The sequence below is a fragment of the Odontesthes bonariensis genome, chromosome 18, assembly GCF_027942865.1.
Source record: "Odontesthes bonariensis isolate fOdoBon6 chromosome 18, fOdoBon6.hap1, whole genome shotgun sequence".
Classification (NCBI taxonomy): domain Eukaryota; kingdom Metazoa; phylum Chordata; class Actinopteri; order Atheriniformes; family Atherinopsidae; genus Odontesthes; species Odontesthes bonariensis.
In genome coordinates this window covers 18,181,139-18,208,622 of record NC_134523.1, presented here as the reverse complement: position 1 = coordinate 18,208,622, position 27,484 = coordinate 18,181,139, and the positions used below count along the sequence as shown (strand labels likewise).

The following is a 27,484-nucleotide window of genomic DNA, read 5'->3' as shown; positions in this document are numbered from 1 at the left end:
TTAACAATAAGATGCATGCGATCCCCTGTGGTTAGTCTCTCTTGTTAGCAGCTTCCAGATCAAAGTCCCAGATGGAAACTGTGGAGTTTCAGTCCAACTGAAGACAAACATGTAGGAATAATTACACTCCCGGTCTAATCTGGAAAAATTTGATTGAATACAATTTCAGTCAGACAAACAAAATGACGTGTATTCCGAAAGTCCAGCTCTAGTTGGACTGACACAATTAGATTTATTTGAAAACAATCAAATTTTTGTGTTAATCTGACCAAAATCGCACAAAATCAAGCTTCTCAAAACTGAACTATCCCACCAGATACTGTAATTAGGCATCAAATCAACTGCAAGTGTATACTGATGCAGACAAATTCCAAATAAAGCCACTCTTCTTCACATATCTTTGTTTGTGGATGGCTAAAACCTGTCAGAAATTGTGTCTGAAAATAAGACCACCAAGACTTTGTCAACTTGCGGTCGCTCTGCTCTAATAAAATGCTGATTTTGTAACCGCGTTATCATCTGACAAAAGTAAGTGTTCAAATAAGTTGAAGTCTGTGCAGAGAATTCAGATCAATTTACATGTATGATGAGCTCACACGGAGAAAGTTATAAGCAGCAGAATGTCTTGAATATGTCTTCAGACATCTGAAATACTTCAGTCAATAACTTGATTGTATACTGGGACAGTGGTTCATTTAAAACGCAGAGTCCAGCAGTAACCGTACCTTTGCTGCCTGACTGGCTTGTTCTTTAGGTTGTTTGATCGTTAGACCCCACACGGGACCTTTAATCCAGGGATTGATATTGTGATGACCATTTATGAAATGCTCTGAATGAAACCACATAATAAAGATGTAATCCTTCCAGCAATGGCAGAAAATGATGGTGTATCTACTTCTTCGCTTGTATGTGTTTGAAGCTGAATTTGACTGCATATCTTAAATGATTATCAAGGTTATAAAGCATGAATGTGGTTTATTGAGCTCAACAAAACAAATGTATACTTTTAAAGCAAAGCTGCCACACAGCATCACATCTCAAATATTTCAACATCAGTAATTTGCTTAAAAAAAAAAAAGACAACAGAAAACGTTTGGATCTGTCCTGCAACACACGCCAACTGGTAATTACAGAAAGAACAGGAAGCTTTTCATCACAGGAAATCTTCATTGTACACCACTTGGTTTCTCTTGTCCCTGTAGGAGCCTTTAGTGCTGTTCTGCACGGCTGTGGGCGAAAAGAGACGGAAGTGGAGGTTAATCCAGAGACACGACAGGGCGGATTGATCAGTGTCTGAACAAAGAGTAAGAAGAGCGCTGTGTTTACCCAGGGAAGCCCACACTGATTTGCCAGTAGCAGCATCCAGCATGGGCTGCTTTCTGGCGATGCTGACTTTGATGTGGACGTCTCCCACCATGCTTCCATTCAACTACGAGACAAAAACAGCGAGGCGAGTCTACATGAGTGACTTTATTCAACATATTTAAGTCTAAAAAAAAAAAAAAAAACTGGGATATATTTTTATTAAATTCAACTGAAAAATGGGAATACGACTCGTGTACAATTTCTTTAAACATAAAATTTGTGTACTTCCTTCTTAACACTCACTATTCTACTTTTAATACCATCTGAATTATTTAATGCTGAGCTGAGAGCTCAATTAAGTGGATGCTACACTTCCTGCATTTTATTTGTACGTTTGTTGCTGCTCTTGAAAATTCTCATACGATTTACAGAGAAAGCAGGTCACCAACCTCAGCCACAGCTTGGTCTGCAGACTCCATCTTCTCAAATGTGATAAATGCACAACTGGAAACAGATATGGAAGCACGAAAGACTAGTTTAACCTCTAATCACACTTTGGATCACCACACTGTTCTACAGACAGTCAGAACAGACGACACAGATGACCAATACAGGCGTACAGGTTTGGCTTAATGCGTCCATACTTGCGTGGGTTGTCCATTGAGAGGTCGATGATGTTTCCATGTTGAGAGAAGGCGGTGCGAAGGCCGTCCTCGGCAAGCCCAGAGCCGTAAACATACACCGTGTTGCCCTTTCGCACCCCTCTACGCTCTGGGTACGAGTCTGATCCTGAGAGTAAAAAACAATAAATAATGTAGAATATTACATACAATAAACTTTCCCCTTTATTATTTGGACATTCAGCTGTGAATATCTGATCCAAGTTCATTTTTGTAGAATAGTATCATTCCATATGTGATGGTACCTAAACCGATACTAAGTCAAATGTGTAAAAAGGAGCATTAGTCTGATTTTCTATTTCAACGTCTTTTATAGAAATACAGCAAGTCAGAGAGCGATCATTGACAGGCGATCCAGGTCTTTGTTGATACGTTTAAGTATCGTCTTACACTTTTCTTCATACAGATTCTCTAAAAAGGGGCTAATACCCACAACCTTTAGACCACCATTAGGAGTTTACAACAACACTATCAAACACAGTGATCAACACAAAATGGTTACTCACGTCTGAAAGGTCCATCTCGGTCTCGGTCTCTGTCTCTGTCTCTGTCTCTGTCCCGTTCCCTTTCCCGGTCTCGATCCCCCCTTTCTCTGCTTCGGTCTCGGTCTCGATCTCTCTCTCGGTCCCTGTCTCTTTCCCTGTCTCTGCCTCTGTCTCTATCCCCTTCCCGCTCTCTGTCCCGCTCTCTGTCCCGCTCTCGGCCCCGCTCTCTATCCAGGTCTCGGTCTCGCTCTCTGTCCCGCTCTCTGTCTCTTTCTCTGTCTCTGTCCATATCACGGGTGGATGACATGCCGCCTCCATCATCCTCGTCCCGGTAACGGTCACTCGAACTGACAAAGCTACGGGGGCACATGAGGAAATGATGTTAGACTCTCTAAATCAACACTGACAGAATACAAAACATGCTTCTTCGCTCATGGCATTCAACATTACCTCTCGTAAAGGGACTTCCGCTGGGCTCTCTTTCCAGCCTGGAGGAAACACCATAGAAGAATATCAGAATTAGCTTAATCTTTTCAGAATCACGGTTCCGCTCACATCTCTGGAAACATCCTTCATTTGTGTGTTTTCAAAGCATTACAGGGAAATTTAACACAAATTAGTTCAACCTTGACCAAAAGTGGGTTATAAAGACATTAAATTAAGTGGTGCAACTTGACAAACCTATAAACATTATAGGAAAGATGCCAAATGCAACAAAGTGATCATGTTATATCATGTCTAATATCTCATATACCTCAGGCTGGTCTTCATCTGTAGAGACACTTCTTTGGAATGGCAAGAAAGCGGGAATTGGACCTTTTTCTGGGTCCTGATGAAATACACGAAGACAAAGAAATGTTGGAAAACACTAAACAACCAACCAGCAACTTTCTCCAAAGTAATCAGGTCAATGTTGTTGCCTTTAACTCTCCAATATTTACCTCTGCCAAGCACTACTAATTAGATGCCATCTTCTACTACTTGACTACATCTTTGCCGGCAAACAGCAGAAATAATGATGCGATTATGGCTCATGCAGTTTCATTAATAACACTGTACCTTGAGTTTTATTTCCAGCATTCGAGAACGTTTGAAGCCAGAGTTCTTGTTCTCAGATTTAATAGCACTGATGGCTCCAGACTTGATCAGCATCTTTGCTTGTTCTGTCGCTGTTGCGGTATCAACAACAGGCTGGTCGGACAGCGCTGTGACAAAGAAAGGTATAAAATAAGTAAAAGTATGTCAAACAATTACATAAGTATTTAAAAAATGTGACAAGGTAAAATGTTACTCCAACAGAGCTTACTACCTAATTCAACTCAGCTTTACTCAAATCAAACAATTCAAACAGATGCAGTTGATGAGTAAAAACGAGGCAATTGTGTAACCACAAGCAATGTAGCATACAAATTAGTTTAAAGTTAATCAAATGCACTTACTTCGTTTTAAGCCACTCTGGTTAGTCTGGCTGGTTGAACTCTGCTTCTTCAAGGCAAGCAAAGCCTTTTTCTGAAAAGACATTAAAATCAAAGTGAAACATTAAAAAAAAAGAAAAGAAAAGAAAAAGACTTGCAAAAATGTAGATTTTTTTGTGGAGTTTGTTCCAAAAATGAAGTTTCACTAAAGTCTAACCGTGAAAGAAAAAACAAACAGATATTCATTATCACTAGAACTATAATACAATAAATTAATATGCTAAAGGTAAATAAAAAGCAGAGCCTCCAATTTCATCCAGTGGGGATACAAATATGAAACAATGTGAACGATGATATTCATCTTCAAAAGGAAGCGTGTTGTCCATTCATTCATCTTTTGCCCCGCTCAAATTATCCTTAATGGATGATAAAGCTGGTATCCCTCCATATCTTACTTTTCATTTTTAAAACAACCATTCAATTGTAACATGAAGGGACAATTAACACTGATGGTGACAAAAGAGAAAAAAATAGATAAAAAAAAAAGATCAGACATAGTTAATTTATGGAATTATGATCTTGGAAACACTGACCAAGATGGTTACGAAGCTTTGGCCAAAGATCTGATCTCTTTGGTTCACTTTTTACTACCACTTTGGATTTTCACCGGCAATCCAGTCTTCCCCACGCCATAAAACCTTCCACATTAATTATAATGTCACTGCTCTGGTCCAATGGTTTTCCTGCCTCAATTCTCATCAAGCCAATCAATCTCTTTTTCGTCCTTTTTCAATCTTACTTCTGCTGTAAACCTCCTTCCTCCCCAAGAGTCTCAAGAGAAGACTATAGACGGTCTGTATTTGCAAACTCAATTTATAATTATGTCTATTGGCTGATTTATGTCCATACTCACTGGGATATAAAGGACAATATATTAAATTAATAGGAGCCGATGATGAACTTTAATGTCTAGATATTGCTATTTTTATGTTTTGATGAGGGATGTTTCTAAAATAAATTCAGACCTCTGTAAATTATTGCACTCTGACATGTGGGCTTTATGAATGGAGAAAATCAAAGTTGTGTGACAGACAGCTGCTTCGGGGGTTAGAAGAGAAGTCAGAAAGAAACTTTGATTCTGTCTAAGACAGTATATATAGTATATAACAGCAACATATTTGGGTCTTAGACTTAGTTTCAATTGTATATGTGCCACAGTTTAAGTTTTGCCTCTTTATGGAACAAAAACCCAAAGTGTTTCTCACCTGAGCGATTCAGTTTTCATTAAACCGGCATTCAGGGACACCCAGGAGATTTAACAATCATCACTGAAGAGTTATTTAAACGCTCGCCACTACAACAGCTACTGCTACATCTTCATGTCCTTATTCAACACACCCATGATGGATGTGACAGAGAGCATCAGGTTACTCACCTTTTTCTTCAGTTTAGCATACTTCTTCTGCAAAGCCTCCTCTTCCTCTGTCAATGAACTTGGAAACACCACCATGATGGGAACCGCTACAATACAAATAACAACACCTTTTAGCAAATCTAACAAGTCTAACAAGAGTAAACAAGCACTAACATATTTGTTTCTTTCCACCCAATTGACCACCACTTGCTAGCACCTGAGCTACAAATGAGCTAAACAAAAACCAAAAGACGGCTTATTTCGAAAATAATTTAAATGGAGTTCATTTAAGAAACAAAGAGAAAACATGCAAAGCCTCTTAATGCAACCTTAAACGCCTAATATTTTTTTGTAAGAATTTGTTTAATTTACCGACAAGTTTCTCTTGGATTCAAACGGTCCAAACAACAACACTGACGCGTAGATATGACGTAGCACCTGTGGTCTACTTTTTTTTCCCGACAAAAATTTAAACACTAGTAAAAGACACAGAAAAAAACAATTTATACCAAAATGAGGTAAATGCAAATATCAAATTTATATTAAAATAAGTATTTTTCACGACCTCACAAAATCGCAGACACGTTTTAAGACTTAGTTTTGTTTCTATCGGCGCTAGCTTAGCTTGCTAGCAACTTCCGTTTTTCAGTTTTAGCAACTTCCGAGGCGACAGCAACAACTACAGGGTGGCAACTTACTGCTTTCAGTTTAGTGGGACCATGGACAGAATAAGTAAGTTGTGGCTTGTTTGTTGTTACACAGGCTCCTTAAATGTTCAAAACGAAAATACGTTTAAGTCTTCTAGCATGTTTTGGTAAAATAGCCCGTGGTGATGTGGCTAATTATAGCTTGCTGTCAATGCAACACTCTCATGGCATATTGATTTAGCATTAATTATCTAGCCAATGTAATTTTGTTCATTCGCCTTTCTTGAACCTATACAGTCAAGTGAAAAGATAAAACACTAAGCCACTGTAGCGGTGGTACCCAATATACGCATTTAGCTTACTACAGTGGTCCTATTCTAAAGTGCACTGTATGCCAAAAATACATTAAAGTGTATCCTTTTTTATCATTATTTGTAACAAATAGAATTAAAGTTTTACGAATCGTATTTAAAAGAGTATTTAGAGTCTATAGGGTAATCTAGACCAGAATTACCTGGTCTTGAGTCTGGAGCTCGTTTAACTGAACCTATGATGAAGTAGTTAAATGCCACAAAAGCAGTACAAAATATATATAGACCAGATTTGACCTGTCACAGTCTTGTGCTTTTTTTTATTTTAAACTTGACCTGGTCTAAAGTGCTAGGCTATATAATCCAAAAAGCAGTAAAATAGCCAATTTTTGCATTGTCACACACTGAGTATAGTTTTCACAAATCACAAAGTGTGTTTTTAAAAAAAGAGCAATCAAACCAGCTCAGATTTCCCCTCAGCTGAACTAACTTCAGCATTATCTACACCCTGTGGATGTGCACTAGCTGTTGTGTGGTCCATGTATCCATTCAGCATCTGTTGTTTTGTCTGCAGATGTGCCCCCTGTGGGCCCCATGGACCTGCCCATGTCCCTACTGGAGATGGGATGCTCTGGCAGGTTTGAGCTCATCACACACCCCGTCCCTGACCAACCTTTACCTCCACAGAGCACGGTCAGTAAGGAGCAGGGTCACTGTTTGTATCTGTATTTAAGTAAAACCACGAGGTCCTGCAAATTGCATGCAAAGGGTATTTCAACTATCTCTGTATTGTTGATGGCAGTCTTTTAGGAAAATACAGGGAATATGTCTTGGAATGAAGGAATTTGAATTTCGTTGATCTGAAAGGTAGCTTTGAGTAAACTTCCTGTTTTTTTAATCAGTCCATTGTTTTGTTATTGCCCATTGCTGTATTTCGTGATCTCTGACACATGTTTGATCTTGTTCCACTCTCCTCCATACACACTTTATGAGCTGTGCAATGAGTGGAGCTCTGGTTTTCTAATCTCATTTTCCTTCCACAGCTTCCCCACGGACTTCCTCCCACCAGCCTGAAACTGGAAACTGAAGTAGAGAAACAGTTTTTACGGGACCCCGCCTGGCTTCCTATTCACGACACAGACTCTGCCTTTCAGAAGTTTCTCAAGTACATATAACAGTTGGTTATCTTGTTGTTGATGGTGAAGAAGTCAGTGATTGAGTATCTTGACTACTTAAAATGTCAGAAATAAAAATAATTATTATAATCCAGATAATCAGAAATAAATCTTTGTCATATATTGAAGTAAATGTAATTTGTGCCTTGTCATCTTCACCAGAGTGACTCAGAGAGAGGTTAATGTCGACTCTCTGCTCAACTGCACTCCCTCTCCACTTCACTCTGGGCTCTCTGTAGTCAGAGATCCAACCACAGGAATGCTACTTGACTTCACAGAGGTAATGAGTTGGCCGTTCCCTCCTTTAAACCTATGAAATGCTCCCAAAATCCCAACACTGCAGCTGCCGTCTGTTTTTGACTGAATAACTCACTTTTAACAAACAAGTGGTGTAATCTTGTTAAAATCGCTGTCCATATTAAAGAATAGATCTATAACAGCAGAGGGTTGGGTTCTTCTTGGGTTCAGTGTATTTATTTTAAGCAAAGAAAAGGGTTAATTCATCTCCTTTTGTGGTGTATTTCTTCTGTCCACCGTTTGTAGGTGTTAGTGGAGAACACTGGTCTGTCGGCAAAGAACTCGCTGTCACTGCAGCGTCAGCCTGGACCTCCTTCAGAGAGCCTTCGAGGAAGCAACACTAACTACCCCTTCCTTCCAGGTGAAGATTTTATCATTTCATCATCATCATCTCTAAGGATGCACAGATATATGGGCTTAATATCGGCATCGGCCCGTATTTATCATCAACCGATGGCAGCAGCCGATGTTTATCTGGTTAACCGGTTTAATTTCCATTTAATTTAGTTTGGCACAAAACATTGTCGGACCGTGTAAGCACAGAAAAGTCATTTAGTTTGCAATACTTTAACTGTCTTAAATTTGCTGCAACCCCTGGAAAAAGTGATGAAATAACAGCATTTGGATGATGTTCTGCTTTTTTTTTTTTTTTTCTTTTTAAATCTTGTAAAAAGAAAAACAAAACAGATACATGACACTTTTGTATTTGTATATGAACCAACAATTGGTACTAAGTTACAGCTCTTCTGGCTTTTCTAACAGCTTCTTCGAGGACATTACATATTAAAAACCATATTCTTCATCAGTCGGGCTCAATCGATCAGCTTCAGTTTCCACCATAAATTTTTAGTCAGGATTGAGATCCAAACTGTTTGCTGATCATGACTTGTGTCAGTGATGGTTCCCATCTGGATGTAAATCTCATTTCCTTCAGCCACTGTCCTCAAGTCCTCCTGTTTCTGCCTATTTGAGTTTTACGTCCTGACGCTTTGACGTCTTCCTTAGTCAACCTAAGTCGACCTGCACTTTTCTCTTCCAACTTTTTGTACAACCTCCAAATTTTAGACAAATCCATCTGGGAACAACCAACATTTTTGTAGTTGCATTAATCCTCTTGGAGGACTTTTATAATCCTTTCCACTGTTTCCACTGACGGCTCTCTTGTTGGGGCCATGTTTCCTGTTCATCCTCCAGGTGTAACAGCTCTCTAAGCTCTGCAAGCTTTAACTGCAGACCCATTTACAGATTAACCAGGTAATTCGTTTTCGAAATGCAAATTACAAGGTGATTCCATTAGTTGTTCCCTCTACTTCATTAGATAGGAAATTGAAGAAAAAATACACCAATTTTGTTACATTTTCCTAGGTATCTTTTCCAAAGCCACAATCCTTTGTCATGTCTGTGTTTTGTTTATTTATTTTACATAATAAAAAGCTGAATGAGAATCCTCAAATAGAGGTGAGTTGATCATCTTTTCCAGCAGACTTCATTGTTTTCCTGATATTAAAGGAAAAATAAATGAAAAAAAGCCATTTGTGTCGGTTATCAGCCAAATTATAACTTACATCAACATCAGTATCAGTCCAGAATGTCACAGCTGGTTCATACCTAATCATTTATTTTGTAATGTATGCATTTTTACTTTAAGATCAGTAGCTGGTGAAGTATTTTTGGCATCTCTCACTATTTTTGTTACAAATTGTGATTTTTACAGGAGGAATGGAAGAACTCACTCTAGACCAGATTAAGAAGAAATCGGAGCTGGAGGAAGACATAGACTTTGAGAATGGTGATTTACTTAGGTTTTTTTCAGTCAGCAGGGTTGGAAAACACGGTTTCTATCTCAGCTCCAAACATTTCTCATTATTGTCACGTAGATTTACTGAGAGTACCTCCTGGGCTGAAAGCTGGGGTGGATTTTACTGACAAAGGTGAGAGATCATATTGTCGATTGTTTCTCCAATTGTTCAATCTTTAAAAGATTTTTACTTTTTTTTAAATCACCTCGTGCTCTTTTTAAATTTGTACCTTAAAGATGCCAAAATAGCAAAGACAGAGGTCAACCTCATGTCCCTCCTGTCCACAATCGAAGACATCACTGATCTGCAGCCAGAGACAGAAGAAAAGGACAAAGGCAAAGACAGCGAAGAGACCCCCAAACTACCCAGAACAAACAGTCTCGAGGACTTGGGCATTAAGGTATTTAAGTTATTTTTTGCTACCTGGTAAATTGTATTTCTTTAGTTTAAAATATGCTAGAATAATCACCTGTAAATGGTCCATATCATTATAGTATAAGTATACAAGTTTGACAGGATAAATCTTACTTCCAGTTGAGTTTGTTTGTTTTGGGGGACTGTGGTAGCAGATCAATACAAAGTAATAAATGTAGTAAAGGATGGATGGAGTTAAAAATACAGTCTATAAAAACACTAAAAATAGAATACATGACGTATTTAGTGATAAACTTGTTCTCACATGCTAACACATCGGTTACCATGAGCTCTGTCTTATGTAAAGTGGCTGATTTTCTGCTTGATCTTAATTCAGTTTAGTATTTTAACACAAATAACGTTTAAACTTGTTGATTTTGCAAATGGAAATGAATCCCACCTTTTATGTAGTCTTTTTTTTATTCTTAATTTTTATAACGACCTAAATTTCAACTCTGGCTCATCATTGACTGCTCTGAAATCCCGCTCACTCTCTTTCTGTCTCTGTCTTTAGGATGCTGTGTCATCCTCATCCCCCTCAGAGACGGGAAAAGTGGAAAAATCGAAGCCGAAAGAAAACCCAGAGGACAAAAAAAAATGGGCCATTCCCGTGGACATAATGTCACCCTGCAATGATTTCTATAAACGTATCCCCAACCCAGCGTTCAAGGTGGGGACTCCAGCGATCATCCAGTCAGCCTAAACCATGATATGTCTGTTTGTCCCACTTCCCCTTCCACTTCCTCCTCTATTTATTGCCTCTGTGATGTGATGAATCACTTTGGGCTGCGCTGCGGCTGGCTTCTCATCTCATTTCTCTGCCCATCTCTGCTTCAGTGGCCCTTCGAGCTGGATATTTTCCAGAAACAGGCTGTGCTGAGGCTGGAGGCTCATGACTCCGTGTTTGTAGCTGCTCACACATCAGCTGGCAAAACAGTGGTGGCCGAGTACGCCATTGCTCTCTCACAGAAGCACATGACCAGGTGTGTGTTTGTCAGGACAAGTTAATTACTTCTTACGTTACGTTATGTGTGAAGGTGCTCAGGTGTGCAGCAGGCAGAACACACGTCTGTTAAAGGATGAAGACAGGTGTTATCTTTGTTTTGTAGCCCCAAAGGAAGATACAGATACTTTTCAAACTAACTAACGCAAGAAATTCAGTGATTACAGGTGATAAAATGCATAAGAATTAGACTGTGTATAGTAAAACTTAAATGCATTTAGAAGGAAACCATATTTCATATAGATATATTTAAAGGTAAGTTTAAATCAATACAGGTACAGATAATACTACAAAGGGGAATCCAGAGGCTGGTTTTCATTTTTATTTTTTATTTTTTTTATTTAATCAGTTTTAATGGGGAGTTGCCTCATAAATCATCAAAAAAACTGAAATATTTTAACCTGTGGAAAAACATCAAGTTCAAATTAACATGTGACTTTATTTGCCTACTTGTTCCCTATCTGGAGAGCAGTGAGGGATGTAGAAAATCAGAGAAAGGACTTCCTCATCTCTCATCACTTCCACATTTTTACTCGGGCCCTCTCTTGTTTTTACAGGACCATCTACACGTCTCCCATCAAGGCTCTGTCCAATCAGAAGTTTAGAGACTTCAAAAACACCTTTGGAGATGTTGGACTCCTGACAGGTGACGTCCAGCTGAGTCCCGAATCTTCCTGTCTCATCATGACCACAGAGATCCTCAGGTACTCGGGCATCATATTAGGAACATCAGTCTGATTATTATTTCGAATAAATTAAATGTCTGATTACTTTCTGTTGCTCTCCTCGCTCAGGTCAATGTTGTACAACGGCTCAGAGGTCATCAGAGACCTGGAGTGGGTGATCTTCGACGAGGTTCACTATATCAATGATGCTGAGGTCAGGGAATGTTTACAAAGATTTCCCCCCCAGTTGTCTGGTTTACGGATAAAATCGAGAATAATTGGAGTTTCGCTTCTTTCTTCCAACCCTTTGTTTTCCTCAGAGAGGTGTTGTGTGGGAAGAGGTCTTGATTATGCTTCCGGATCACGTCAGCATCATTCTCCTAAGCGCCACAGTGCCTAATGCGGTGGAGTTCAGCGATTGGATTGGGTAATTTCCCCATCAGTCAAAACTTGAAATATTGAATACATATTTGTTGAGCATTACTAGAGACTGCAGATGAGTGAAGATGAGTGGTGTGTTTGTGTTCTTTATCCCCAGTCGTATTAAGAAGAGGCATATTTATGTGATCAGCACAATGAAGAGGCCTGTGCCTTTGGAGCATTACCTGTACACTGGAAACAGCACCAAGACTCAGAAGGAGATGTTCCTGCTGATGGACGCCGTAGGGAACTTCCTTACTAAAGGGTACAAGTTAGCTGTGTTGAACTTCACAAGGGGGATCGCTGTTTTAAGTCATTTCTCAACTGAGCAAGTTGTGTTTCTCGTTCAGTTTTTACGCAGCTGTCGATGCAAAGAAGGAGCGCACCAGCAAGCACGCCCAATCATTTGGAGCAAAAAGTACATCTCAAAACACCACAGCCAGTCAGGTAACTTTCTGTGCCCGTACTGTCTTTTGGTTTTCCCATCACCATCCTCATGTTTCCTCTTCTCACCCGTCTTTTTATTTCTTCCTCCAGGACCGAGCAGTGTGGCTCACCCTGCTGCACTTCCTGTCCCAGCGGCAGCAGACCCCAGTGGTTGCATTCACCTTCTCTCGAAGTCGGTGTGATGAGAACGCCCGCTCGCTGGACTCCATGGACCTCACCACCTCCATTGAGAAAGCCGAGATCCACTCCTTCTTCCAGAAGAGCCTCAGTCGCCTGCGAGGAGGAGACCGGCAGCTGCCTCAGGTAAGCAACACTCACTGTCAGTTATTACAGGCCACTTTTGGAGGTCAGCACTTGTCTTCTTTTTCTATGAGTACATGAGGACCATCAGCCTCTGAACATGGGGCACCTACTCAACAAATTAAGCTACCCAGTGCCCCACAAACAAGCTGTCGAATTGGACTCTTGGAGTCCAAATTGTTTAGAGGTTTAGCAAGTTTTTTCCAGCCTGATGAGCATCAACAACTCTTATGTTTTCCCTCAAAGTGTCTCAGAAATATTTTGTTTTTGCCATGATACACATCCTGTAACATGCTATGGTTCTTTAGACTTTGACAGGTCCACGTTCTTTAACTTAGAAGGAAAGCTCCCACTCAGAACAAATGTTCATCCCACCGACAATCAAAAGGCCTGATTTAAATTTTACCTTCAGATAAATACCTAATTCTGGGGGTTCACATACTTTACAATATACATACTGTTGCATTGTATGTTCAACTTACAATCTACTTTCAGTATTGGTGTGAGTATCTGATGATTCTTTAAACACTTTGCACCCCTGTAGGTTGTGTGAGTTACTCTGAACCTTTTGTTTAACTTGTATCCACAACAGTAAAACAACAGAGTAAAATGTTCCACAGATTTGCCTGATTCTGGTTGTGTTTTATATATCTATTGAAAAGACAGTTTCACATTTTAGCAATGAAAAACATCCAAAAACTGAAACATTTGAATAATTTAATTCAAATTATTTGGCAAGATACTTAAACAGCCATAAATGTTGCATTTTTTTCTCTTTTAATTAGGTTTTTTAGATGCATAATAGACACTAACAACGTCAAGTTAAGATATCAGTTTCTTTAAATGTTATTTTAGTCTGATCATTTACATCATCACTGAATCAACTTCCTAGCTGAAAATGTTTGTCATTAACTTGGATTGTTGACTAACAGTGCACATATTCACATGAGAATCAAAAAACCCTCTGACTTGTTCATTCAGATTTTATTCATGAGGGATCTTTTGAAGAGAGGCATCGCGGTGCATCATAGCGGGATCCTGCCAATCCTGAAGGAGGTTATTGAGATGCTTTTCTCACGAGGTCTCGTAAAGGTGAGGCAGAGCAGAAGTCTGATGAAAGCCATCATGCCGTCATCTGTTTAAAAAATCCGATTATATCAATTACTGATGTGAAAATGGTCTAAAGTGACTGTTTTGTGTTGTGAACCCATATATGTTTTCATCTCCCCTTCATCTCCCAGGTGCTGTTTGCCACTGAGACATTTGCGATGGGAGTGAACATGCCCGCCAGGACCGTGGTGTTCGACAGCATCAGGAAACACGACGGGACCGGCTTTAGAAATCTGCTGCCAGGTCTGATGCTCTCTCTTTATCTGAAACGGCGTCTTCTTTTTAATTCTCTTTTATCTGTGGATTAATTGGCTTTGAGAGAAACATGTATTTATGTCGTGAAACATACTTTTAGGTGAATATATTCAGATGGCGGGCAGAGCAGGCAGGAGAGGTCTGGACCCCACAGGCACCGTGATCATACTGTGTAAGGCCGGCGTTCACGAGATGGCAGATCTGCACGTCATGATGCTGGTGAGGCGCTGCATGCCTCAAACGTCACGTCAGTGATTAAAGTTTACAAACTCCAGCTGACTCTTCAGTTCATGTCCTGCATCATTAAGTCTCCTGATAGTTCTGGATAAGTAAAGCAGATCTCTCCTCAGCTTGTTTACTCTGGCTTTCATTCAAGGTGGTGCACAGCGAGCTATTCATTTAACATTCAATTACACAGATGAGTGAGCTATTTTAACTCAGCCTCCTCTGTGCTCTGAGCCACCTCCTCTACAGATGCTTTGCTGTAAAAGATAACACTTCAGACTGTTTCTGGAGTTTCGAGGACCGATACATTGCTGGTTGATAAATATAAAAATAACCAGTTATTTACCAGGTTCTGTCTTATTAACAAAGTAACTAGTTTTTTTTCATAACATCTGAGCACCATTAATAGAGCTTAACACACCAGTTCTGATTTGAATTTCTGATTATTGCTGAAAGCTAGAGACAAACAAATCCAATAAGGCAGTTCTAATTGTCAATTTTCACTGTTTTATGGGTAGAAAATAACATCTTTGTAATTGATTTTGTACCTTACTGACAATTGTAACAATTCCAGTCAGAGAAGTCACCAGAGTTTTGTTCAGTTTGTATTGATGTGACAAGAAATGATTAAACAAAACGCTCCGAAGTTGAGAGAAATCAGAGTTGTTGAAAGATTCAGAGAAGTTTCAAAGCAGTGGTTTGCCTAAACTTCCTGACTTTGTCTCCCTTAGGGCAAGCCTACCACCCTCCAGTCCCAGTTCAGACTGACCTACACTATGATCCTCAATCTGCTGCGAGTCGAAGCTCTCAGAGTGACCGACATGATGAGGAGGAGCTTCTCTGAAAGCCACAGAGACACTCAGGTAACTCCTGCAGGACATGCTGAGAAAATATTAGCATTCGGTAGTAAAATTAGGCTGCATAGTTAGTATACAGGCCAAGAAACAGGAGTGAGGTATGAGGTGAGGTGCTTTTTCTGGCACGTCTTTGTTTTGGGGTGACAGCTGACGAATGTCTCCTCCTCTTCCTCCCTCTGCAGGCACATGAGAAGAGAATCAGCCAGCTGAAGCAGATGTTGTCCTCCCTTCCTCCTCTGGACACACAGGGCCAGCTGTCCGATTTGATGCCTTACTACCACACCGTGACAGAGCTGCGGACCACCACAGAAGCCCTCCAGGTTCACTCCAACGCACACATACATTCAAATTTCAACAGCCTCGAATCAGCTGCATTTTTATTTTCTACATTTCCTTTTCCTGTCTGAATTTCAGCAAGGCATCCTGGAGTCTGTGAACGGACTGAAAGCTCTGTCTGTGGGTCGAGTTGTGGTGGTGAACAACAAACAGCATCTCAATGCTTTGGGAGTTATCCTACAGGCAGGTGTTTTCGACCGTTGTCTTTTAAAAATGACCCACACTTTAGACACTTTAGAGTTTTCAAGGTGCTTGGCAGCATTTTGGCAGGGTTTTTTTTAAGGTCATGGCTCTGTAGGTGCTGCACCATCTGTTGCAGGACTCCTTGTTCCTTCAGTGGCTCTAATTCCTCCTCACAGCAGTGAACATGCGATTCAATATCTTGAAGTTCATTTATCAATTTGAAATCCCTGACATTTAACAGAGAATCCCCATCGTTGGGCTCTGAGTGATAAATGGGGCTTGAAATGTTCAGAATCACCGGGACACTGAAATGAAAAGCTGCAAAATGACTGCGATGAAATGCAAGGTGTAGTTTCTGTGTCAAAGTGAGCAGGGTGTTCAGACAGCTCGTTCACACCTACAAGAACTGGCATGTTATGCAGCTGGCATGTTTAGACTGGAGGAAGAGACTCACAAGTGTAGAAAACATATAGAAATACACTTTATTGAGCCACTTTTAAGTAACTGTGTGGACCTTCATGTGTGGACATTGTGCCCCACTGTGACTTCTACCTTTGTCCCCACTCTGTGCCAGGTGTCCAATGACGCAGTGAATCGCACCTTCACAGCTCTCGTTATCTGCGAGAAGGGCAACGAGGAAGGAGAAGGAAAAGCCAACGACATCGCCGCTTTCCCACACCTCTTCAACACAGCTCTGTTTATACCTGAAGGTAGCTCGGTGGCTTGCAATGCAGATGTTGACGCATCTACACGAGCTGATCTGAACAATGCTAAAACACGCCCTTTATTGATATTCAGAATAAGAATAATCTCTCCTGTTGGGATTAAATTTTTTTTCAGGCCCGTGCAGCCACACAGTGCAGAAGTTGAAGCTTCAGGACATCTCAGCCCTCACAGTGAAAACCCTCAAAGTGATACCCGACAGAATCATCGATAACTACAAGAAGAGACAACAACCTCGATTCAAGTGTGTGAGCGTTTATGTCTTTACTTAAAGGAGAATTCCGGCATTTTTACAAACATATCCCATCTGTTGGAGACCCAGGAAAGTTGGCCAAAGGGAAAAACGCGAGACATTTTCATGCCCGCTGCGCAAAGTTGTCCGATTGCGCTGATTTCCATGAAAGCGGGCTCTATCGGGCAAGCTTTTAACCTTTCCTGAGGCTCTTAACGTGTATCAAAATACTTTTTACCGAATTGGCCGTGGTGTCAGTAGCAATACAATTCAACCCAGGGGCTAACCATACCATTAGCTAGCACAGACATGATACATTTGGAGATTTCAAAAACTGCGCACCTACCTCTCTCAGCTTCCGTGTTCCACAGGCATGAGCACAAATCGATCGCCGAAGTCATACACTATAGTATTCCAAAATTGTCTTTTTGTCCACCGAAAACGACCCTCGGGAACCGAACTACACATTGCCATGTTTGTTATTGTTTCCTATCGAACAACTGACTCGTCCCGGTACAGCATGTGGGGGAACCTCTCTGTCTGGGTGAAACACTCGCTGCTCTGTGACCCATCTGGATCGCGCTGTAAGAGATTCCAATCCATGCAGCACATACTGTCTTGCTCTGTGGTCAGTCCAATACAATGTCCACATCTGCACCACTATGTCTCCCCAATGCGTGACCTAGCAGCAGCTCCCGTTTCTGGATCATCGTTTTGAGCCATCCTCGCTGCATCTTGTGCCAACAACTCTTCATCTGTATATTCTGGTTCAAAAAGATAACCCCGACCATCAAACTCGTCAAACTCTTCCATTCCAACATCAGAATCTGACGAACTATCCATCTCGAAATTGCTTCCAATAAAATCCCGAGGGTTCTTATCTCCCGCAGCTGAATAATGGGCGAAGGTGCGCTCCTTCCAGCAGTCATGTGACACGACATGAAAATGGGTGTTGAAACGAGTCAGCTGTTCGATAGGAAACAATAACAAACATGGCAATGTGTAGTTCGGTTCCCGAGGGTCGTTTTTGGTGGACAAAAAAACAATTTTGGAATACTATAGTGTATGACTTCGGCGATCGATTTGTGCGCACGCCTGTGGAACACGGAAGCTGAGAGAGGTAGGTGCGCTGTTTTTGAAATCTCCAAATGTATCATGTCTGTGCTAGCTAATGGTATGGTTAGCCCCTGGGTTGAATTGTATTGCTACTGACACCACGGCCAATTCGGTAAAAAGTATTTTGATACACGTTAAGAGCCTCAGGAAAGGTTAAAAGCTTGCCCGATAGAGCCCGCTTTCATGGAAATCAGCGCAATCGGACAACTTTGCGCAGCGGGCATGAAAATGTCTCGCGTTTTTCCCTTTGGCCAACTTTCCTGGGTCTCCAACAGATGGGATATGTTTGTAAAAATGCCGGAATTCTCCTTTAAGAAGGTTCATTGAAACCTACTTCAGTATTCTTCTACATGTTATTGCTTCTTATTTCCACCTTTTACGGTTTCAAAATGACATAAAAAGCGAAGGGACCCCGACACGGTGCCACGGTATTACAACTTGTAAGCACTTTTTTTTTTTTAACCTCCTGTGCTCCTTTCATCTTTCACCACAACACAAACTAAAGTTGTCACAATATTCAAATTTCAAGCTTAACACTGATGCACAGGAATATGCTCAGTTTTAGATGCCGTGTAAGGAAATATGACAAGTTAAGAGACGCTAAATAATTTCTAACAAGTCTGGATAAAGTTTTAGCTGAAAACAGATGGAGCAGCACTGAAATCAACTTTAAAGCAACACTTTTAGTTGTTTTTATCGTGACTAATGGATGAATGTTCTGTTCTGTTCTGAAAAATGTTACAAAAAATGAATAATTCAGTTAAACAGTTTTTTCTTTTTTTAAACACTGAGGCCAAATGAATATATCCTTTTAATATGAATCTCTATGTTCGGAATAAAACAGCTGTTAGACTGGGCCTAGCTAATCTGTTCGCTACCATGAAATGATGATAGTGATGATTTCCAAGAGCTTCACTTTGATTCCGGTTATTAAAAGTTTATCAAAGCCTGAGCCCCAGTTAGACTGAGTCGCAGCTTCGTCTCTGCAGTCGCTTCTGCAGACCGATGAGTTGATTTCTGCCTTTCAACATGCCACAGACAGACCTGGTGCACTCCACCAGTGCGTCTGTTTCTGCAGGAGATCTGTGCAAGTTGATTCCACATCTTATCCTCATCACTTATTCAGGATCCGTAGTTCAAAGGGTCGAGCATAGTGATAGGACGGATGTCTGTTTACTCACCCGACAAAAGACGACCCGCAGAGTTTTAACTGTCCCCACCCGTGTTGTTATGACTATTAGACAGGCTCTCCGGTGTCTCACGTACACACAGATTCTCCCTCCATCCTGGTGTTTATTAAGATATTAATATTGGGCAATGGTCCAGAAATGGTCCCAAAATGTAACTGCGTAGCGCAGTCCAAAGCTCTTAAAAGAACAATGTTAAGTTAATTTTATTTCTGTTACTGATGTGTGAAGCTTTCTATTGAAAAAAACCCAGCACCATCTGGCATTTCCTAGCAAAGACTGTGAGTCCTAACAAGCTAATAAGGGCCTGAAACCATGTTTACCCCTTAATGTCCAGCTGAACTGTTTTGTTGGGCACATTTTCAGTGATTATTCTGTATCCTGTCAAATATTCATGGAAGTAAAAACAACTCTGCCACTAGATTTAGGAATGTAATGCTAAAAGTGATCATATGTTTTGCAATTACTTTTACGAAAAGAAACATTTTTCTGCTACTTTTTTCCCCAGTGCGGAGATTAGAGGTAAATGTTATGCGAGAGCCCAAACTCCTGCATATTACTGGGTATTAAAGGTCGTTTTTGGACTTTATGACCATTCGAATATTAATGGGGGGGGGGGGGGGGGCTTTAACTCTGTAAGTGTGTTTCCACACTGATTTGGTTTAAATCATCGATGTCCACAACAAAATTCCTACAGATGTTTCATGTTATTCCACTGACTGACAGGTGGTAGTAGCAGAGGTGGGAGAAAGTCCCTATGTTGCAAGTCCAAGTAGAGTCCCAAGTCTTTGCTCTCAAGTCCAAGTCCTAGGATTTTTGTTTTCGAGTCCCAACCAAGTCCTAAGTTTTTGTTTCGAGTCCCAACCAAGTCCTAAGTTTTTGTTTCGAGTCCCAACCAAGTCCTAACAAATTGATTATAATTAATGATACGGATCATGACCACGCCTCAATTAAGTTGTTTATATTTTATTGTTAATGTTCTGCCACTTATTCATTTGTTTATTTTTATTAATATTGTGTTTAAATGCTTCGTCAATATAAGCACTGCCTTCATGTGCCAATAAAGCTATTTGAAATTGAAAAAATTGGGCGATATCTTTAGTATCATAAAGCAGATGTCATATGTCAATTAAAGTTCTAGCATCATATTAATTGCAAATGAACTTTCTAATCTTAATTCCATTCTCCCTCCCTCTCAGACCACCACCTCTATCTCTCATCCCATTTACAATGTTAACTATAGGCAGGGGTCATCAATATGACTTGGCCTTAATGGCCTCTGCTGTAAAATTATAGGCGGAAGTGGGCGTGGCCAATTAAAAAAATCTTCAACTCTATTCAGGGAACATGGTTATGTATAAAGTTTTTGAATTTGCGATATACGGTAATTCACCAAATGCAGAGGAAATTTTAATCGTCTGTAGGGGGCGCTATTTCGCCATTTTGCGTCGAACATGTGCTAGCAACCAAAAATATCGAATTTTGGATCCGGCCGCACAACTTGCCAAAGTTTGGTGAGTTTTTGAGCACGGGAAAGGGGCGAAATTGGGGCACGAAAAGGGTAAAGAATAATAAGAATAAAAAACATTACAATTTAAATAGGGTCCTTGTCGGACGAGCCCTAATAAAAACGTGTGCTTACTGTAAGACGTCAGACCCCCCGCTCCCTCCCGCCTATGGTTCAGGGTGTTTGGTTTGGAAATGATTTATTAAAAGGCGCGTTTTCACCATAAACCATAATAACCATAATAAAATTTTTCACCATGTTACTTACATTTCTTTGTGTCCCCTCTCCAAATGCCGATTGAAGTTCGACGTAGTTTTGGTGCCATCCGTGATTTTCACGCCACATACGTTGCATATGGCTTTCCGCCCTTTGCTGTCCTGTTCGTATTGCTTGAACCCAAATGCAATTATCGCTGGAACAGACATGGTCCATGCTCTCGTAGCCTCTGGTCTGTTAGCTGTGCGTAAGGTAACGTGACGTAGTGACGTGACGTAGTGACGTGACGTAGTGACGTGACGTAGTGACGTGACGTAGTGAAGTTCAGGCGGCGTTCAGGTGTCACTGACGGCTGGGATTTCTGGCTGGTTGCTACAGTATTGATGCGACACTTTTAAAAAATATTTTAATATTTGTGCTTGCTGCATGTGACTTGACTCGAGTCCAGAGGGTTAAGTCCAAGTAGAGTCTCAAGTCTTTGCTCTCAAGTCCAAGTAGAGTCTCAAGTCTTTGCTCTCAAGTCCAAGTAGAGTCCAAGTCTTTTTTGGATTTGGTCAAGCAAGTCTCAAGTCATCAAAATCGGGACTCGAGTCCAAGTCAAGTCTCAAGTCTCGAGTCCAAGTCCCCACCTCTGGGTAGTAGTAACACAGCAAGGTGATTCATATTTACCCTAAATCAAACTTTTGAATGACGCTGTACAGTAAATAAATCAAAACTGAGAACGTTCATCTGTTTTTGTATCAGAGAAAAACTCTCTTTCTCATTTTTCTCTCTTCGCTAATTTCTGTCCTTTAGGTATGACCCTCCCGGCCAGGCCATCTCCACGGCAACACAGGAGCTCTTACGATTGGCCGAGACAAACCCCGGCGGTATAGCGACCCTCGACCCCGTGAACGACCTCCAGCTGAAGAGCGTGGACGTGGTGGAGGGCTCCATGAGGCTCCGTGTGCTGCAAGACAGCCTCAGGAATTTCAACTGCATCCACTCTCCCACTTTCGCAGAGCAAGTGAGTGCATGTGTGTTTGTGTGTTAAATCATCGACACAGTCCTGTAAAAGTAGCGCTCCTCATCAGTTATTTGTATATTTTAGAGATGTGCTACAAATATGAACAAGACTAGTGTTTCTGGTTCGGCGTCGGTCAATAAACACATCAAGTTCCTTTTGTGTCACAATGACGCAGCTCATTAAACTCATACCTTGCATAACACACTGATCTGGCTGTTAGCCCCCTTCTAAAGCAGTCTCTTACTTCCTCCTTTTATTTCAGCTCCAGTTTCCTTTTATCCCTCCATCGTTTCTCCTCTCGTTTCACAATGATGACATGAAATTCCATCGCGATATGTCTGCGTCTGTGGTGTCTGTAACCTGCCTGCTCGCTTCATTGAGGAGATAAGATGCAAGAATCAGAGCTGACTCTTTCTATAATTACCCATATATGCAGAGAGCTGCTGCTCGTCACCGTCTCACAGGCACAGCATGTTATCTGAACCATCACACACACACTGGCTCTTTAATTATTCCTTGAGATAGCAAGCCCTTACTTGCTGTCTCCCCTTATTGCTGTACGTTCACACTCCTTCATGTCCTTATTCAACATTGTGGGTTTTAGAAATGGATTAATGCAGAGTGCTTTACAATGCAAGCTGTCTGTGTGTGTGGGTGGGGTTATATGTAGCATTCATCAAGTGCTGGCAATAAAAGTACAATGGGTAACATTTCTCTCTCCTTCAACAGTGCAGCGTTGCTCTTTTTAGTTGCTTCAAAATCTGGTCAAGTGTTAAAATGAAGTAACCCGAGTTTGTGTGTGTGCTTCAGTTTGTTCGGGTTCAGGAGAGGATGAGTGTGCAGGAGGAGCTGGACCGGCTGCTGTTCCTAGTGTCGGACCAGTCTCTGACTCTACTGCCTGAATATCACCAGAGGATCAAGGTTTGGGTTGGATCTGACATTTGAATCTGTGTCCTGACGCAAATCATCAAATTTGACCCTTTTCAGGAACAAACTAATGCATCCTCTGCTTCCTATTGTGAATGTTTTCTTCATTTCTTACTTTTCTGTGATGATAGATTAAATATCTTTAGTTTAGACAAAAAGAGACACGTGAGGATGTCACAGAGAGCTCAGGGAACCGTCTGCTATTTTAAGACTTAAGATGATTTAAGTGAAGAATAATCACTAATTTAGTCATTTTACATCAGCTGTGTCTTTTTTTTTTTTTTTTTTATGTCAGCCGTGGTTCTTAATCGCATATTCCTCCTAATCAGTTCTGTCATGTCTCTGGTAAATCATATTAAAGCATAGAAATAGCAAAAATACTACTCGGATTGAGAAAAAAGCATCAACTATTCATATTCCGAACTTGGAAATAGGGATTAATTTAATACTTTAAGCTTAATAACAATTTTATCATTACTAATGGTGTCAGTGTTAGTGGCAGGAGATTAGATTTGAACATATTTATTTATCTTTCTGTGAATATATCTGTAAACGCAAATCTGTGCTGCTGAGGATGGGGATGATTTCACCATGTGGTCCAAGTTTAATACTTGATTTGATGTTTGTGCACAATGAAAAACAATGAAAGGGACACTGAGGGAAATCTATCCAACAGCAAAAATATCTCTGGAAGAATTTCATGACAAACTGGTTGTAAAGATATTTAGAGTCATGGACAAACAACCTGTCTGGTATTTCTACTGTTACAGCCTGCTAACATGGTTAAGATCTAATTTATTAATATCCAAAGTCTTTGTTCCACAGGATCAGTCTCCAAACATAAAATCTATTTAGATTCCATCACATTTTAATGAAAGGAATTGGTGTTTTTTTTAGCGAGGAGGGTTGAAAGCTTCTTCTCCTCCAGCTGGCCGTTTCAGAGAGGACTTGTTGTATTTTTAATAGAGAGCAGCTCCATCCTGAGCAAACACACTCTGAGGTTTATTTCCCCGCTGGTCCCCCTCAGGTCCTCCAGGCTCTGCAGTACGTGGACGGCAGCGGGGCAGTGCAGCTAAAAGGCCGAGTAGCTTGTCAGATCAGCAGCCACGAGCTGCTGCTGACCGAGCTGCTGTTCGAGAACGCCCTGAGTCCGCTGGCGCCTGAGGAAAGCGCCGCCCTGCTGTCCTGCTTGGTCTTCACTCAGAACACACAGGTGGAGCCGCACATTACCAACACGCTGCAGGAGGTGAGCGTGAACATTGTTTCGATGCTCGTATCTCACATTTAATGCACAGATTTTAAAGTGACAGACTACACTGTGACACAGGCGAACAACAGGCAAAGACACTCTGGTTTTATGGCGCTCACTTATTAAATCACTGGCGCAGTCTGTTTCTGTCAAATACGCCTGTGCTGTGTCAGTGCATGCTGGGAACTGCTCCGACATGAAAGAGCTTTATGAGGGCTTAAATTAATGATGACCTAAGTAGCGATTTCTAAAATCGGCTTTCCCAGAAGAGCAGAATCAGAGTGTGTGAAACAGATTTCCTGAACGCAAATATCACCACCATCCTGTTAACACCCAGGGGGAGGTCATTTGTACAACGTAGACGCATGTGTCAGACAGGTTTTACACCCATCTTTTCCTCCTGGTGTGTCTCTTTCTCTTGCAGGGCATCGATCGGGTGCTGTCAGTGGCTAAGAGAATCGGTGAGCTGCAGCGGGACTGTGAGATACCGCAGACTGCTGAGGAGTTTGTTGGCCAATTCAAGTTCGGCCTGACTGAGGTGGTGTACTGCTGGGCCAGAGGCATGGTGAGGTTTGCCACATTTTGACCCCAGTAACGGACTTTACACATGAAAATCCTTTTAGTCGTTATGCAGATTGATTAAAATAGCATCCTGTGTCCATCTTGGCTTCTGCTGCATCAGTTTATAGGACTCGCTGCAGTGTTTTCTGAGAAAGAATAATCTTACAACAAGTCACCAGACTACTTGACAGCAGTCCTTTTCAGTGAGAAATCTCACTGAAATGTTAAGAAGACCACCTCGTCCTGCTTCAGTTTCTTGCACATTTCAGACTGCACGTCAGCACGGTGGAATCAGACTGCATTTGTTCACTGATAGCTCAGATGCCCCCTCCACCTACCTTTAGCATGAAGCAATGATGCTTTTATGAAGCCACAACTGAGCCTGCCTTGAACAGGTTGTATGAAAGGCGCCACAGATATGTTCAGACCACTTTTGGAAAGTTTTTCAAAAATAAATACAAAGCTGGAGAAAGAGTTTAATATTTAGGGAGAGAAAAAACAGATAAAACAATAACATTAAAGTGTTTATTTACAGAGTAAAACGCACATTAATGAGAAAAATACTGCGATTTTTCTTGTTAAGGAACCACATTGTAGAAATTTGGCCAGTTGGTTCATTTTCATCACCGCACATCACCTATTCCACCTGCAGGTGGAATCTCCCAACAGTATCCTTTAACTAACAGCTGAAAGTTGCTTTCCTGATCCTTCCCCCAGCTCTGCCAACTTCATTAATACCCAAAATATTTTTTCTCAGTATCCATATCATGTATCAACACTGATCAACATGAATACAGGCTGTAAATGACCATATTTTTCAACAGAAATGTATTCATTTGAAAGGAAATCATTTCGGGCCCCTTCAGACGTGCACTACTTTCCACCAACCTGGTGGCAGCTGAACATGTCGGCGTCATGTGTGAATTATCCTCTTGGTGGATTTTGTAATGTTTTGATACAGAAATCTGATAGTGTCGCACTTTTTGAATAATACTTAGCACTTTCGACACAGCCCAAGAGGGAACTGCTTCACTCACATCGACAAACAGACACACACACACACACACACCAGCTGTAAGTTAGTTTGAAACACGATCAGCTGTTCAGAGGAGTCTGACAGATCGCTTTATCATATGAATGAATACCAGCGCTGTTCAAACTTTCTTTGCCACGGTTGTTTCTGCAAAGATTAGCGTCGACGGGATGTGTTTTTTTTCCTCCATCCGAGATAAATGACCCACCACGAGCACAGCACGCCAATATGAGCTGCTATGGCAACACGACGTGCAGTTAATAAACTGTGACTATAAAGCTGGGACACTGTGTAAAATGTAAAAATAAAAACGGAGCTTGATGATTTAGAAATCTCATAAATCCATATTTTATTCTCAGTAGAACATAGAAAACACATCAAATGTTTAACCTGAGACATTTTACGAGTTCATGGAAAAAAAGGATCTCATGTTGAATTTGATGGCAGAACCACAACTCAAAATAGTTGGGACAGGTCCATGTTTACAAGTTTGTAGCGTCCCCTCTTCTTTTAACAACATCTGTAAACATCTGGGACCTGAGGAGACCAGCTGTTAGACCTTTGGGAGAGGAATGTTGTCCCATTCTTGTTTGATGTAGGATTCTAGCTGCTCAACAGGCCTGGCTGTTCTTTGTTGTATTTGGTGTTTCATGAAGCTCCAAATGTTTTCAGTTGGTGAAACATCTGGACTGCAAGCAGGTCAGTCCAACACCTGGACTCTCCGACTGTGAAGCCATGCTGCTGTACTGGATGCAGTGTCTTCCTGAAATATGGAAGACGTTATCTCGTCGGGTTCAGATGTTGCTCTAAAACCTGAATATATCTTTCAGCATTGATTGTTTCTTTCCAGATGTGCAGGTTTCCAGTTTCACAGGCATTAATGTATCCTCATACCATCAGAGATGCAGGCTTTAATAACAAGCTGGATATACCCTCTCCCCTTTACCCTGGAGGATGCAGCGTCACAGTTTTTGTAGCAAAGACGGCTTCTGTGCAGTGAATTCATCTCATCACATGTATGATGATCTCCCACAGAGAAAGTTAGAAGTGTTTTAAATGTCTTTTTCACACAGTCCGCAGTGCTAGGACGTTGGACTTAATTTAGTAAATAACTATTCCCCTCCTGTGCACGTATTCTAGGGCACGAACAGTGGTCTAATTAAATGTCCCAGTCAGGCTGTAACTGTGGCTCAACTCTGTGTTTGTGACCCGTCTGACTGACCTGTTGCCAATTAACCTAATTAGCTGCAACATGTTCCTCCACTTGTTTCTTTTTGGTGCCACCTCCTTTTCCAGCCTTCTTTTCACAGCAATAACGCACACCCAGTCAAATATCTGTTTATTACACTGCATGAGAATTAAAGTTGAATGTTTTGGAAATTGGGTGAAGTTGTTGGATACGCTGTAAATGTGTCGTTAGCTCATATGAAGACGTAAAACATTTCCTTTTTGATGCATCCCTTCATCTTGTCCCAGCCCTTTGCTGAGATCGCCCAGCTGACAGACGTACAGGAGGGCACGGTGGTCCGCTGCATTCAGCGCCTAGATGAGGTGCTGAAGGAGGTGCGACAAGCCGCCCGCATCGTGGGAGACTCCGTCCTGGGCAGCAAGATGGAGAAGGCCTCCCTGGCCATCCGCAGGGACATCGTCTTCACGGCCTCCCTCTACACCCACTGAAGATGTGGATGCTGGGGAATGTGAGAGCATGCCAAGGTGCCTCCAGTCATGTGTGTCTTTTTGTGAAAGATGTGAGAAAGATGAAGGTACTGTATACGTGGGAGGTGCTGGATGTGCCTACAAAACATGTTGATGTTTACATGAAAGTGAATGATCATGAACAAGAGAGGGATTTTAACCAAAAGACCAAAGTTCAGACAGAGGGGATGAACGCGAAACCTGGATTGTATATTATTTTACAGTAATAAAATCTGTAACCCAGCTGTTCTGAAGTTGCCTTTTTTGGTGGTTTACTTGCATCCATCAA

The 27,484-nt window shown here is 41.2% G+C and overlaps 2 protein-coding genes across 3 annotated transcripts; one reads left to right on the top strand and one right to left on the bottom strand.

The window, feature by feature from the left end:
* Positions 1–955: 955 nt before the first annotated feature.
* Positions 956–5,746, bottom strand: nelfe (negative elongation factor complex member E). 2 transcript variants are annotated; one of them, XM_075449421.1, is made up of 11 exons: positions 5,672–5,746; positions 5,321–5,406; positions 3,910–3,979; positions 3,530–3,675; positions 3,225–3,299; positions 2,921–2,958; positions 2,492–2,826; positions 1,950–2,094; positions 1,755–1,809; positions 1,327–1,429; positions 956–1,227 (listed from the first exon to the last, which is right to left on the bottom strand). In XM_075449421.1, exons 2-11 carry the CDS (start codon positions 5,393–5,395, stop codon positions 1,154–1,156), a joined length of 1,116 nt encoding a protein of 371 aa, XP_075305536.1. In that variant the 5' UTR covers positions 5,396–5,406; positions 5,672–5,746; the 3' UTR covers positions 956–1,153. The 2 variants fall into 2 exon arrangements, with proteins under 2 accessions (XP_075305536.1, XP_075305537.1); XM_075449422.1 differs by having other exon boundaries at positions 5,676–5,723.
* A 220-nt stretch (positions 5,747–5,966) lies between these two features.
* skic2 (SKI2 subunit of superkiller complex) lies at positions 5,967–27,438 on the top strand. The gene is made up of 29 exons (XM_075449000.1): positions 5,967–6,031; positions 6,832–6,950; positions 7,301–7,422; positions 7,595–7,712; positions 7,976–8,090; positions 9,444–9,518; positions 9,607–9,660; positions 9,765–9,928; positions 10,457–10,612; positions 10,780–10,925; positions 11,503–11,649; positions 11,740–11,824; positions 11,931–12,037; positions 12,149–12,295; positions 12,381–12,477; positions 12,568–12,780; positions 13,759–13,869; positions 14,019–14,130; positions 14,243–14,361; positions 15,099–15,230; positions 15,407–15,544; positions 15,639–15,743; positions 16,318–16,453; positions 16,584–16,710; positions 21,520–21,730; positions 22,541–22,651; positions 23,685–23,903; positions 24,331–24,471; positions 26,977–27,438. Exons 1-29 carry the CDS (start codon positions 6,019–6,021, stop codon positions 27,175–27,177), a joined length of 3,741 nt encoding a protein of 1,246 aa, XP_075305115.1. The 5' UTR covers positions 5,967–6,018; the 3' UTR covers positions 27,178–27,438.
* Positions 27,439–27,484: the final 46 nt, after the last annotated feature.

Coding starts and splice junctions, on each gene's coding strand:
- nelfe (XM_075449421.1), bottom strand. CDS start 5,395: ATGGTGGTGTTTCCAAGTTCATTGACAGAGGAAGAGGAGGCTTTGCAG. Junction 1,430..1,754: donor CAGACCAAGCTGTGGCTGAG/GTTGGTGACCTG, acceptor TTTGTCTCGTAG/TTGAATGGAAGCATGGTGGG. Junction 1,228..1,326: donor ATCAGTGTGGGCTTCCCTGG/GTAAACACAGCG, acceptor TTTCGCCCACAG/CCGTGCAGAACAGCACTAAA.
- skic2 (XM_075449000.1), top strand. Junction 9,661..9,764: donor GGTGGATTTTACTGACAAAG/GTGAGAGATCAT, acceptor TGTACCTTAAAG/ATGCCAAAATAGCAAAGACA. Junction 10,613..10,779: donor TCCCCAACCCAGCGTTCAAG/GTGGGGACTCCA, acceptor TCTCTGCTTCAG/TGGCCCTTCGAGCTGGATAT.